Raw genomic sequence first — 14,201 nt, 5'->3', positions numbered from 1 at the left:
GTTAGGATTCTTTTGGTTGCAAGTAATAGAAACTCAATTCAAGTCACTCTAGTAAAAGGGGTAGTTTTTTTTCCTCACATCAAAGGGAAGGACAGAATGCCCTAACTCACAGGAGGGACTCCGCTGTTCCCGTCGGCGTTCTTTCTCCATCACTGTGCACGGCCTTGTTCTCCACCACTGTGGGCTGGGGTTTTCCATGGGACACGGAGGCTGGCTTCAGGCAGGGTCAGACCTGCAACATTCCAGCTTGGTGATGCAAAAGGGAAGATGGTTTTCTTTTTCATCTTCAATTGAGACAAGCCCAGGGAAGGATCCTGGACCCAGGCCCATTCTTGGAGTGGTCACTGTGGCCAGGAGAATGTGATTATTCCCCCTGCGTGACTGCTCTTCTGGCCACTGGGCCAGCTTACGTGCCTGGGCACAGAGGTGGGAGAGGGTTGGGGAAAGACTGTTGGGCAGGCGTAACTATCCGCCGCGCAGGGAGCTGAGTGTCTGCTCCATAATGCTGCTTACTCCCATTTTATTCACCTCTAGTCTCTGTAATGTTCTCCTGTGCTTTAAACAGCCATTTGTATTTTCTAAATCCAGCTTTACACTAAAGCTTTACGTTTTGCACACAAAGCTCAAGGTCTTGCCTTGTTTAAACACGTTCGATGCTGTCAGCCTTTCAGTCCGTCTGTCCCGGTCAACACTTCCGGCACCTCAATGCTCCTGTTCAGTCTCCCATGCGGGCCTCCTCTGCTTCTCCCTCCAGGTCAGCCCCCACTTCCCTGCCGTGAGCTCTGTGCCCTGGAGGCTGACTTGTGCCTGTTGCTTCAGCGGGCTGTCCCCTCGCTCTCTGGCTTCCGAAGGCCTCCTCTCAGCGGGAGGTCGGAGGAGCAAGGACCCCACTGTGCTTGTTCACCCAGCGTCCTCCCTGCAGGGTCCCTGCAGGCTGATCCTGTTCGTCTGCTGAAGGCAACAGCTCCCGTCTGTGGCTTTCTCCATGCGGTGCTCTCTGTCCAACTTTTGAAAACTGTCCCCTCCCTGCCCCTGGAGGCCTTGTGGGACAAGTGTAGCCTTGAGTGTAGCTGCCCACTCCAGGGTACAGCACACCCCTCTTGGTTTCCCCACACTTTGCCACATCATGGCAAATAGTTCCCTCAAATTACCCAACACACTTGGCAATTTTCCCCACGAGAACCCTGATTACCTCCCCTCCCACCTCCAATTTCTAAACATGGCTAGTTTCAGATACTGAGAAAAATATATGAGTGGCGCAATCCATACTAAAGTGTGAATGATTGATAGCATAATCCTGCAGGCCTATTTTGTTTGAAAAAGAGTTGTGTGGACCAAATTCAGAGAATTTCAAACTGCGTTTGAGATGTTGTTTTTTTCCTGAGGCCCTCTAAATAAAATACTCTAAGGATAAAACTGGCATCAGATAAAGGTCCTTCTTAAACTTTTCAACAAAAGTGGTCTGACTGAAGGGAGAGGCCACATACCCCAGGGAGTCTAGTCAGCCAGTAACCCTAAGTGACCGTAAGCAAACATCACAGTTCTTAATAGGGTCCAGTTTTATTAAAAATATATATATATATATATATCTAAGTGTTTATTTCTACCCTATGATATGTCTCTGTTCATATTATTTCCAAAATTTAATAAAGATGGCTTTCTAGGAAGGTGTCCCATGTTTATTGTGTGGCTTTACTACTGGCAGGCAGCCCAGGGCTTCTGGGGACAAAGGACCTTAGTTTGAGGAGCCTGGAGTGAGGAGAATCCAGACACACTGATAATGTGACCACACAGGAGGGACTGACACTTTTTCCCAGACCTGTTTTCTTCCAGACTTGCAGATCTTGGGAAGTTCTGAGGTTTGTGATTAGCATTTCTATTTTTCATTTCTAAAAAATTGGGTATGTTTATTTGACTTTTTAGCTTCTTTGAAATTGTTTACTTTTAGGTGACATCACTTTGATGCAAGTTGCTATGATTTTTTTTTTTGGAGCTTAAGTCACTTTATTTTTCTTCTATAAAATACGTCATGGCCACAGCGGGAGCCTGTCCTCTGCACAGAAACTCTGGTGTGGGTCTTTCCAAGACGGTCAGTGAATCCTGATGGGGAGCCTTGGTGAGCAGTCTTTTTCCCCAGGTCAGGGCTGGGATAACTAGGTCTTAGAGACACCGGGTCTGCTTTTGTACTGGTGTAATCTTCAAAACCTCCTCCTGGAGGGAGGCCCCCAGGAAAAAAGTCAATGATCTCAGATTCCTTGATGGGCAGAGAGAAGAGGTAGATCTCCTCCAGGGACCTGATCTGTATGTCCTTGACTGGGTGGCCCAGCTTGGTGACAGGGATTCATTCACTCCTTGTCCTCGGTCTCGTCTTCACAAGCTCCATGGCCTCGCCCCCACCCAGACCCCAGCCAAACCTCGCCCTGGATCCCACTGACGAATCCTCCACGGAGCCCAGGTGGCCTCCCCTTCCGGGCTGTGCCTCGGGGCCCTCCCACCGCACCGCTGTCATCTGCCACTTGGTGATGGAGAAGAAGCGCTTTCATTTTTTAGTATGTCTCAATCACACGGTTCTTCTCTCTCAATCGCTGTCACATTTCTCGTGCATTAACATGGACTCTAAGAGGGCACTTTCTCTGATTAACAAGGTACCATGGGGTTTTCCCCTTAGACCATTTTCCAATTAACTCTGAGATGTGAATCATGAAGGTTTTTAACCACTTTTTCTTATTGTCCAAAGTGCTTATGATCCTGGAAATTCTTTGAGAATAAACTTTAAAGTTATTATTGAAAAACATTTGACTTTGTTTTTATCACTATTGGTAGTAGTTTGCTGGGGCAGCCATAATAAAGTAACACAGACTGAGTGGCCTAAACACCTGAAACATGTTCTCACAGTTTTGGAGGCTGGAAGTCAGAGATCAAGGTAGCAGGAGGTTTGGTTTTGTCCGAGGCTTCTCTCCTTGGCTTGTAGATGAGCCATCTGTGTTCTGCCTGTGTCCCCACAACGTCCCCCCTCCGCACCTGTGTGCAGATCTCCTACAAGTTATATTGGATTAGACCCCACCTTTATGACCTCATTTTAATGACCTCTTTATAGACCCTATTACCAAATATAGTCACATTCGGAGGTATTGGGTTTAGAACTTTAATATATGAATTAATTTAGCCCATAACAGTATTTAAATAAATGTTTAAGAAGCATAGTGTACTTTGATGACTTGTATAACAATTTTGGTTCTAAGAACATGTCCACATTACTGATTCTAGAGGAGAGACACTCTTATTTTTCTTGGAAAACTAGAATGGAGGAAGTACTAGAGGTAGAAAACTCAATGGTTAAATGATGTGGAGTAAGAGTAAGGATAAAGAAAGGAACACTTTTTTGAAAAATTGATTTTTAGAAAGAGAGGAAGGGGGAGGGAGAGAGAGAGGGAAACACTGATGTGAGAGTGAAACAGCCATCAGCTGCCTTCTGTGCCCCCTCCCACTGATCAGGAATTGAACTGGCAACCTTTCTGTGCACAGGACGATGCCCAACCAATGGAGCTACATCAGCATGGGCATGGAAGGAACTATTAATTATTAAGTACCAGCTGGGTGTGTCCTGCCTATCAGGAGGCCAGTAGAGGGTATAGCTGAGACACATAAGTGAGACTGGGTCAGAGGGCAAATCTAGAGTGTTCTTCATTGCCTACGGGAGTTGCATCCTTTTACAATCCCACTTTTCCCCATTGAAATGTAGATAACAGCACCTATTTCTAGCATAAGGAGCTTAGCACAATATCTGGCATGCAATACGTAGGAACCAAAATTCCTACAATGTGTTGATCCTGTTAGATATTAGATATATGTTCATTTCAGTTTAGAGACCAAAAAGCTGAGACTCAGACAGGCTGAGTAACAGCCCTGCTATCACAGCCAGTCAATGGCCAGCCCAGATTCTAAGTGGCTTTGTCTGGCTCTAGGGTCTGACACTGATTGTGTAATAAAAGGACTTGGGTGGATCTAGGTTTGAACACTGTCTCCACTGCTGACCAGCTATCCTGGTGGTTTAGGACAAGCTACCTAGTCTCTCTCTCAAGTTATGTCCTGTATGAAACAATGTCTGCCTCTCAGTGTCTGTGAGGAACAGAGACCGTAATGCCAAGGTGCTGGCTGGAGGCAGGACTGTCACTATCCCAGGTCATCCCTCACTGACTTTGCCCTCCATTGCTGCTGAGACTTTGGTAAGTTTACTTCCCTTCCTTGAGTTTCAGCTTCTTCATCTTTAAGAGGGGCGTAGGGATGGCAGAACAGAAATGGACCTAAATTAAGAGATCTTAGTAGAAGCTTATAATGTCCAGGCAGGTAACCGAGGACCTTGAATTTAATGTGACAAATGCCAGATTTCAAGAATCTAGAAATGTGGGTTTTTTCCCTTTGAAATCTCCCAGGTTTAAAATTAGTTTTGGCACCTAATTCTGAAAACTAAATTTAAAAATATATGTGGGTTCAAAACAAACAAACAAACAAACAAAACAAACGTGGGCTCCGCCCTCAGCCTGATTTGGCCATAGGTTTGTGAATTTTTGGCAAAATAATCCCTAAGGTCCTTTCCTTTGAAGTCATCTGCTCCCATGTCATAAAACAACATGGCCCAGTACCCAGTCTTCACTTACTTGTGTGAACCCGAGGTCAGGGAAGAAGCATGTTCTTAGACAGGAAGTGGACATCCAGAAGGTAGGAAGGAGAGAAGAATTCCAGCTTCCTCTTGGTTTTGCTCTCTGGATCCAGACTCTGAGAAATCTACAGGTAGATTTGAGTCATTCCTGAGGTAGGTCCTGAAAGTGACCTTTGTTTCAGAGAGGCAACCTGAGAGCTAGACAGAGGGACACCAAACTGTGTGGATGAGTGAGTCATGATTTGCAGGCCGACTGTCTGGTGTATTGATCTTTGCCTAGTATAGGACAGAGAAATCATTCTGGGCTTTTCGGCAGAAAGGGTTCCCTATAGGAAGTTATGTGCTTATAAAACCTGGGGAGAGGCTGGGCAAATGGTCTGTAGGTAAGGCGACCTGAAATGACTTTTAGAACACTGCAGATCTGGCCCAGGCCGGTTTGGGTTTGATTCCAGTCAAGGGTACTACCTCAGTTGTGGTTCATCCCTGTCCCTGGTCAAGGTCGTGCAGGAGGCAACCAATCAATGTGTCCCTCTCACATCGATGTTTCTCTCTCTCTCTCTCTCTCGCCCTCCCTTCATTCTATCTGAAGACAAATAGAAAAATATCCTCAGGTGAGGATTAAAAAAAAAGAACACTGCAAATATGTCCTGCTGGGAAAGCTGGTATATCTGCCACAGTCTGGAGGGTGGGGAATCAAAGGCCTTCCCTGGTCCCTGGACCTCGGGACACTCCGCTGTGGCTGGATCCAGAGACCCAAAGCTGCAGCTGCCTCTCAACACCCAGAAGTTGAGGTTTGGACAGCTGCAGACTGCAGCAGACCATGTCTTCAGGACCTGCTTGCTGGCATAAGACAGCCAAAAAGGATTAAGCCTCTGCCTCAGTCAGTTCTTATCCAGATCTGCAAGGGAGTCTGGGAAATGTAGTTTTTGTTTGTTTGTTTGTTCTTAGCTGTCCAGACTCTGCCATTCAAGGAAGAATAGGAAGCTCAGGACTGCACACTGAGTGCCAACCAACCATATTTGACATAGTTATGTTGTCCTATGTACTTATTTTCCGTAAGACTCGCCGAGAGGTCTGTTTAAAAGCTCAGGGGTTTGGCTCAGATATATAATAGAGTGTAAGGGAAGCTCGTGTCTAGGTCAGAATGTTAAAATTGTGGGTGGTGGTGATCTGTCAGGAATTGGGTAGGGTCTAGGGTTTTGTCCTCATCCAAGCTAACAAGTTACCTTGCTACTGTTTCATGGATGCTGGGGAGAGAGAGTCAGAGACAGTGGGCATTGTTACTCATGGCAGAAACAGCAGGCAGCGTTGGCATGATTTTGTTCCTGTTCCCAGGCCCCCGAGTCCCACGGTGGGATGCAGAGTCCCTGGGAGCTGCTGCACCAGCAGTGAGTCGCACTGCGGGGGAGGAGCACTGGGCCTGGGGGCTACCCCGGAGCGAGCAGAAGCAAGCCTGCTTTACCAGGGCAGAGTGTTACCTCAGCCCTCAAGGTTGCTGGCTGCAAACAGCCCTGAGAAGGGGCCCGGATCCAGTGGGCAGGGTCTGGCACTCCTGGCATGCCCACGGAGAACGAGCGGAGAAGCGTAGGGCCCAAGGCCGACTGCTTCTCCAGCCTCCTTCCTTCAGCTTCCTGCCCGTCCTCCCTTTTTTCCTACACCCAGGTGGCAGCAGTGGTAATTTTGAAAATCTTTTAAGGGAATGTGAATCTTTGGGGGCAAATGTCGCCTATTCACAGGGAACCTCCTTACTAGCCGTGGAATATCTGACTTGCTTTTATTAAGGGAAGTGGCAGTTTCTAGAAGGTCCTGACTGATAGTCTTGTCTTCTTGTCCTAGATGCCTCCCAGGGGCGCTGCCCAGTTGCTGGGCTCTTTCAGAGGATGTCCCCGTGTTCAAGAGTCTGCTTTCCTGGGCCGTGGGACTTGCACTGCTGAAGCTGACTCAGTTGGTCCGCATGCTCCTTTAGCCCTCGCAGGGACCCCAAGCCACAGGGCCAGAGTGACTGTCAGCTTTCATGGTTTCCCAAGGCCAGAGCTGCTACTCTTTTTTTTTTTTTTTTTTGCATTCATCTTCAGATAAAGCAGGAGGGAGAGAGGGGGAAGAGAGAGAGAGAGAAAAATCGATGTGAGAGAGACACATCGAGTGGCTGCCACCCACATGACCCCAACCGGGGTGGGGACAAACTGCAACCGAAGTCCATGCCCTTAGCGGAAATCAAATCTGGTTCATGGGCCGACGCTCTAACCACTGAGCCAAACCGGCCAGGGCTAGAGCTGCTCCTCTTTTGTTCGCCCAACTCGCAGTGGACTTCCAAGCGAGGGTGCTGCTAAGAGTTCACAATTGCTGCAGTCAGAAGTACTGCTCTGCATGGCTGAAAAGAGAGTAGAACTTATACATCTTCATCACAAGAAAACAAACTGTAGCTATGTGTGGTGATAGATGTTAAGTACACTTACTATGGTGACCACTTCTCAATATAACATATTTCAAATAATTATGTTGTACACTTAGAACTCATACAATGCTATGTGTCAATTAGATCTCAGTTAAAATTAAATTAAATTAAAAAAAATAGAGGAAATCAGTCATACCATAAACTCTTTTTAATTTTGAATCAGGATAGATGTATAGTTTAATATGTCCTAGAGCTTAATAATCTGGATACCTCTTCAGGGTCTGTGAATATAGCTGCATTTCAATATTAATAAAAGGGTTACCTTAAAGATATAATTTGTTCCCTCTTAAATAACCATTACTTAATTCAATTATGGCAGTGGCAACTCTGTATCACATTTTAAGCCCAGAAAATATTCTGGACCGAAACTCAGTTCTCGTGGTGTCTGGGAGACCCCTGAGGTGACCCCTCTTTAAGGAGGGAGGGAAGGGGGTGGAGAAAAGGCTCCTCTGCTTCCCCGCCCCATTCTCCGGAGCGGCTCCATTTTAAGCACATAGAATTCCCTAGGTAATTCCTAAGGTTACTGTTATATAAACATTAGGAAAGAAGCAATTTAAGTGTGAGTTAGACTGATTAATGACTTAGAAGGAGCATAAACAAGCCTGGACATTTGAAGAGAGTCTTTAGTCATGTGCTTCTTGATCCCAATATCCTCACAAGACAGGTGTCCTGCGCTGGCCAGCTGTATTCTTTTAGATCGAGTGGCATAAACCATGGGGGGTAGCAGAACCCCATCCTATGAATCCGAAGATTAGGGCTAATGGAGATACACCTGGCCTTTTCCAAAGTCATATTTAACTATGAAAGAGAAAGCAAAAAAAAAAAAAAAAAAATGTCTCTTGCTAAATGTTTTCTTGTTTCCTATATAGGTAGCTAATCGGGACTTTTAAATCCTGTCTATAAATCATGATTTTCTATTTGTGACAACAAAAAGTCTATAGGTTCTTAGAGTTGTTTCTGGTATAACTATGGTAATTGACCATGAATAAACACAACATGTTCCAGGGCAATGGTTATTTGACTTTCCACAGGGAAGCTCTCTGTTGGCACCTGGCGGATTGAGTTTGCTATAGGACAGCTGTATGTTTGGGCTGGGCCTGAAATGAAAGAATGGGCCGAAGAGCTTGGAAGGATGTAATAGGAAACAGATCAATTCTGTTTGAATCCAGAATAAGTGCAGATCAGTATTCAGGTACAGGAAGTGTCACAAAGCTTTGCCTACTGGGCGGGGTGGCTACTGGAGTTACATGGCCTGTTTGTGAAAAAGCAGTGTGGGGCTTGATGGAGATCTCAAGAAGAGGGGGCAGTGACGGGGGTGTTCTCTAAGGGTCAACTGTAGATATGGTGGTTATTGGACCAAAGTGAGATCATTAACAGATATAATGATGCTCTTCAATTGTAAGGGAGAGAATATAGAGTCAGGGTTAAGAGCACGGACTTTTAGAGCACATGAGTTCATAGCATCTACAGATGAGCTATGCACCTTAACCAAGATATTTAATCTCTCTACACTTCATTCATCACATCTGTGAAGTGGAGACAATGCTCTCATTGCATAAGGCCAGGTCCAGTGAGGTGGCTCTGGTGTGGCAGTAATAGCCAGCATAGTCAGCAGTAATTGTAGAACGATCTCCCTCTGTCAGAGTTCAACAGGGACCTTCTTGCTGTAGCTCATGCGCTCTTTTAGCTGTCATCCTATTTGACTTCTGCATGAGCTTCCTTATTCACCTCATGCCAACTCTGGGCTGTTGACTCCTAATCCATGTCCCCAGTCCAAACTTCCTGTGTGTCATATATCAAATGGTTTATGGGGCATGTACACTCAGATGTCACAAAGGTATGCCAAAGTCAACCTCTCTAAATAAGAACCATCTTTCCCCCAAGAGCATGTTTCTCCTCTTGTGTTTTCATTGGACCTCAGTCACTCAGTCTCCCAAGTGAAACTTGAGAGACATCCTACATTGGCCTGTTTCTCATGTACCAGATAACTTCAGTTTCCAAGTCTGGCCACTTCTATTTTCTCAGTGCATCTTCAGCTAGTCTCCCCACCCCCACACACCCCTTTTTAATTTACTGCGTCATCACATTTTGCTCAGGGATAGCTTCCTAACTTGTCTCAGTGACCTCAGTGTGGCCTTGATTCACCCAGCACTACCAGAACCAGTTTTCTGGTGAGCACATCACAATGCCACTGGCCCTCCATGCCCACGGCACACAACCTCTGAAGCCCTTGCTGACCTTTTCTACTCTGCTGCTCCCTCACTCCTCCTCTGCCCCATCCCTGCAGTCTCAGTGCAACACCTAGCACCTACCAAAGTAGTTGCTGCCACATGCCCCTGTACTTTTGCACATGACTTTCTTTCTGCCTGGAAATGTGGATCTAATAGGTTAATGGATCTTAGGTTCTCCAGTAGCACCCAGGATAGAATTTACAGCATTGTTTTAGGCTACTTACAGGGGTATTCCATAAGACAGTGGCTTCTTAGTGGAGGGATCCTGTCCTGTTCATCTTTGGTCCCCCAAACCTGCTATGGTCCCTGAGACATTGTGAGTGCCCACGAACAGAAGTATTTTCTTTATTCAGAATGGACTCTCTGCCTCAGCCACTGACTACTTGAGATCTGCTCCCTGGAGGCTTCAGGGCTCCTCACCCTCCCCCCGCCGCTTAGGTGAAGGGCAGCTGGATAGCTGCCGCCTTCGGGCTGGGCTGGGCGGCCGTCTGCGCGCCTGCGCCCTCTGCTGCAACGCTCACAGCGCGTCTCTGTGCGCTTGTGTCTATTTGGAGAGGAAGAGAGGCTTGGGTGACAGGCGAGGCGAGGGGGAAGAGTTCAGCCTGAGTCACAGTCTCATTCACTGATTTTTCGGCTGCGGGACCGATGCTGCCTCCCCAGGCGGCTCCCAACTGCTGCCGCACGGGGCACAGTCCGCGCCTCCCGCCGCTCCACTCTCACCAGCCAGACTGACACACAGACTCACGAGTGAGTAGCCGCGGCTTGTGCGCCCCCGCCGCACGGCGAGCTGTCCCCGGCAGTCTTGTCCCCCGCGCGGGCTTTGTGTGTGTATGCGTGTGTGTGCGCGCACGCGCATGCAGTGGGTTTCCCTGGGATTCCACTCTGGCTCCGAGAGCTCCCTGTCCACTCGGGTCTGCGCTGAGGTGTGGGTGTCCGCTTGGGCAGGGGCTCCGCCGCCCCCGGCGCCGGACGGAGTTCGCCGGGATTCCCCCGCTCTTCGCGCCAGCCAGTGGGGTTTCCCGGGAAGGCGCCTAGGCCGGGAGGCGGCGGGGAAGTCCGGGCTGTGAGCTGCTGGCAGGCGGGGAATCTGGGAGCGTGTCTGGCCAGCAGAGACCGAGACGCTGGAGCGGCCGCCCCTGTCCGCGCAGCCTCTCCGCCTCTCTCCCTCACCCTTCCTCCTTTCTTTTCTCAGCAGCATCACAAAAGCGCGCTGCAGAATGAAACCCAATGCAGCGCAGTCCTGCTGTCCTCTTCCACCTGGTGCACACCCCCCCTGGGCTGGAGGAATAGAACGGGTGGCCCTGAGATTAGGGGCGGGGGCTTATCCCAGGGACACACCTGTTTTCAGCTCTCGCTGATTTCAGCCTGGTGCGGGATCGCTGGAGGGGCTCCTATACATACATTTCGTGTGTGTGTGTTTGCGTGCGCGCATACGCTCGCGAGCGCGCATCCCGGGCCCACCCTCTCGGAGTGCGCTCGATGTAAATAGCACACATCTCAGATGGCCCCTTACTGCCAGGACTGCTCCTGAGGCCCCGGTGGCTGGTGGCCGCATCCCTTTGTTTGATTGTGGCTTCCCCACCCCTGCGCAGAGCAAATTGATTTTCGGTTTCCCTTGACACTGGGCGCTGGGACTCGGCGTGGTCCGTGGCCTCAAACGCTCCTGGTATTTGTCATTGAAGAGTTCTTTCGAGGGGGGGGTGTTGCGTTATTTTTAGTGTTGGGAAAAGAGAGGCTAGCAAGTTGACCTTTTTTGCGGCTGCTTTGGGCTTTGAGTATGTCTCTAATTGATGGAGTCGACAAATCCACAACCAATCGCGCGCACGTGCCTGCGCACAAGTGTCTACACACATTTCTACACATGTAGCTTTCCCTTTTCTTTTCTTTTTGAAAATTGGGACTGGGAATGCATTGTGTTTATAAAAAGAAAAAAAACTTTCCTTTGTTCTTTGGGCATTTTCTATTTTGAGTTAATCGAGTAGGAGTACCAAAAGGTTGCAATTAGTTCACTGGAATAAAAGACACTGCCTCTGAGTCAGAGCTGCCAGGTTGATAATTATTAACATATAAAAACAGATGCGCTGTTATGGCGAAAGGGGCGGGGCGGGGGCCGGTCCTCAATACACAATGAAGGAGGGTCTCTGCCGACCTCCTGCTGCTTCTTATTGTTCCGGTACCAGAGACGCATCCTGCAGCCACCACCTCCTCCAGGGTTTGGCTCCTCGCTCATCCCTCGGTCCCACTTGGGACAGTCCGAATCATTCAGCGCTAGCTAGCCACAGCCGGGGCGCCCTGACGCCAGCCCTAGCCACAGCCGCCTTTCGCTGACCGCCCTCTCTCTGCTTTACAGGTTGGCATCTTTGTGCCCGAGGGTGTCGCGAGCCGAGGCGGGGAGGACTGCACGCCTCTTGGGTGGGATGAAGCGCGGGCATCAGTGCTGAGTGCCCCAGGCCTGGCACGGGGCGTTCTCGCTCCGGGCAACGGGCGGAGCTGCTGAAGCTACGGAGGGGATGTGCCCTGGACCCGCAAGGCTCCTTCTGCGAGCTACCGCCCGGAGGTGGACCCGGAGCCCAGCTCAGCGTAGGACCTGGAGGACCCCCGCCCCACGGGACACGCGGCTGCAGAACCTCGGGGTTGTGCCTGCGGTCAGAATGCCCTGGGCGCCTCCCTGTTGGTGAGGATGTCCTGCTGCGTAGCTCTGTATCCCACAGCCTGGGTCCTTGGTGGGCACGACTGCGTGGGCCCAGCTTCGGCCCCTCGTGTCGGTGGATGAAAAGCACCGGAGTCCTCGAATGCGATCAGCGATCGAATCTGAACTCGAAGAGCCATGGACAAAAGCAATGGGCCGCAGCCCAAGGCGAGAGAGCAGCTCAGAGCCCCGGCCACAGTAGGAGCTGTCCAACAAAAGTGCGAACTAGAGACCTTTAGGTCCAAAAGTTTACCCGCCCTGAACAGCACCTCCTGTCGACCAGATCTCAGCCCTGCGGGTGTAGGTGACAAGCCGGGCGGTACACATTCTTTGGGCCACCAGGAGCTGAAACAATGCCTGAGCCGGTTGGCGCCCAGCCCCTCTGCCCTCTCCACTTCAACGGAGATGGCGGAACTCGTGGACTGCAACCACAGGATAGACGTCAGCAAAACCATGTCCATGTCCTCCACACTGGCCACGCTTCAGGGGAGAAGGTGCCTCTATGTGGTCCTCACTGATTCACGTTGCTTCCTGGTTTGTATGTGCTTTCTGACCTTCATCCAGGCGTTAATGGTCTCCGGGTACTTGAGCAGTGTCATCACCACCATCGAGAGGCGCTACAGTCTGAAGAGTTCCGAGTCAGGACTGCTGGTCAGCTGCTTTGACATTGGGAGCCTGGTGGTGGTGGTGTTTGTTAGCTACTTTGGTGGCCGGGGTCGGCGGCCTCTGTGGCTGGCCGTGGGTGGACTTCTCATCGCCCTCGGAGCTGCCCTCTTCGCTTTACCTCACTTCATCTCGCCTCCCTACCAGATCCAAGAGTTGAATGCCTCAGCCTCCAACGACGGCCTGTGTCAGAATGGCAACTCCACGGGGACTTTGGAGCCTCCTGCCTGCCTGAAGGATTTAGGAGGAAACAATCACTGGGTCTACGTGGCTTTATTCGTGTGTGCACAGATTCTGATCGGAATGGGCTCCACACCTATTTATACCCTGGGACCAACCTACTTAGATGACAATGTCAAGAAAGAAAATGCATCCTTGTACCTAGGTAAGACTTTCCTGTTTTCTCAAATAAGCTGAAGTCAAAAATCAAAAGGAAACTCACATTTTCCTGGAGCTTTTATGTATATTTATATTTATACACAATGTATTACATATGTATTATAAGCATTAAGTTTCAGTTTACTTATGTTTGGCTTTAAGGTGGTGTGTTTCAGTTTGGGAGAGAATAAAAAAGTTGAGAGCTCTTTGAACTAGTTTTCAGACTCCCACTTCATACTGTTTTCCCAAGTAATACAAAACTTTGACTATAAGGTAGTCTCTCTCTCTCTCTCTCTCTCTCTCTCTGCCTACCTTTGGACAAGCTCTAATTTATCAAGTTTATCTTTTAAAAAAGTGTTTTTTTCTTTATTGATTTTAGAGAGAGAGGAAGGGAAAGAGAGAGAGAAAAACATCAATGAGAGAGAACACAAATTGGCTGCCTCCTGCATGTCCCCCCATGGGGATCGGGCCCACAACATGGACATGTGTCCTGACTGGGAATCAAACCGGTGACCTCCTGGTGCATGGGTCGATGCTCAACCACTGAGCCACACCAGCCAGGCTATCAAGTTTATCTTCTAATTGTCCTTCTAGAAAGCTTCCAGAAAGAATAGAAGTAGCTGATGTGTGGAGCGAAGTTGCTGCTTCTCCTTCCTGCCCCCAGCAGCTTGAGTGGCAAAGTACTCAGACTACATAGAACATACTTCATCACCTCCATAGCTGCATTTCTCACATTCCACCCGCACCACTTAAACAAACAACAAACAAACTTGAATGATATCATATGACTAGGTTGTCTTTATGTAGAAGCAACATCACAAGTCCTAAAGTTTATCCAAACCTATTTTTATTGCCGGTTGAAAACCTTCAATTACATGAACTTGGGAGCATAATCCATTATTATTTTCTGAAAATCAGAGGCTTTTGGATTCAGTGAGTTGACTTGCGTGAATCAGCTTCTGTGGACAGGGCTGCCTGGGTCAAGCACAGGGTTCTCATGTGAGGCCTGGTAGCCACCAGCTGCCTACCAGCTGCAGTTCCCAGAAGTCTGTGTGGTTGTTGCAGCTCCCTGCACTCGCTGCCCCTTCAACACCAAACTTCTGAGGGTCGGATGTGAACCCTTGG

The 14,201-nt window shown here is 49.0% G+C and overlaps 1 protein-coding gene across 1 annotated transcript in view; it reads left to right on the top strand.

The window, feature by feature from the left end:
- Positions 1 to 9,962: 9,962 nt before the first annotated feature.
- The window catches only part of SLCO5A1 (solute carrier organic anion transporter family member 5A1), a 149,292-nt gene continuing 145,053 nt past the window's right edge, over positions 9,963 to 14,201 (top strand). The window contains exons 1-2 of the mRNA XM_036264367.1: positions 9,963 to 10,093; positions 11,697 to 13,083. Coding sequence (XP_036120260.1) covers positions 12,174 to 13,083 — 910 coding nt within the window. The 5' untranslated portion in view covers positions 9,963 to 10,093; positions 11,697 to 12,173. The remainder of the gene's footprint in view (positions 10,094 to 11,696; positions 13,084 to 14,201) is intronic.

Source organism: Molossus molossus, unplaced genomic scaffold (genome assembly GCF_014108415.1).
Source record: "Molossus molossus isolate mMolMol1 unplaced genomic scaffold, mMolMol1.p scaffold_m16_p_16, whole genome shotgun sequence".
Taxonomy (NCBI): domain Eukaryota; kingdom Metazoa; phylum Chordata; class Mammalia; order Chiroptera; family Molossidae; genus Molossus; species Molossus molossus.
This window is presented reverse-complemented; position numbering and strand designations above follow the sequence as displayed.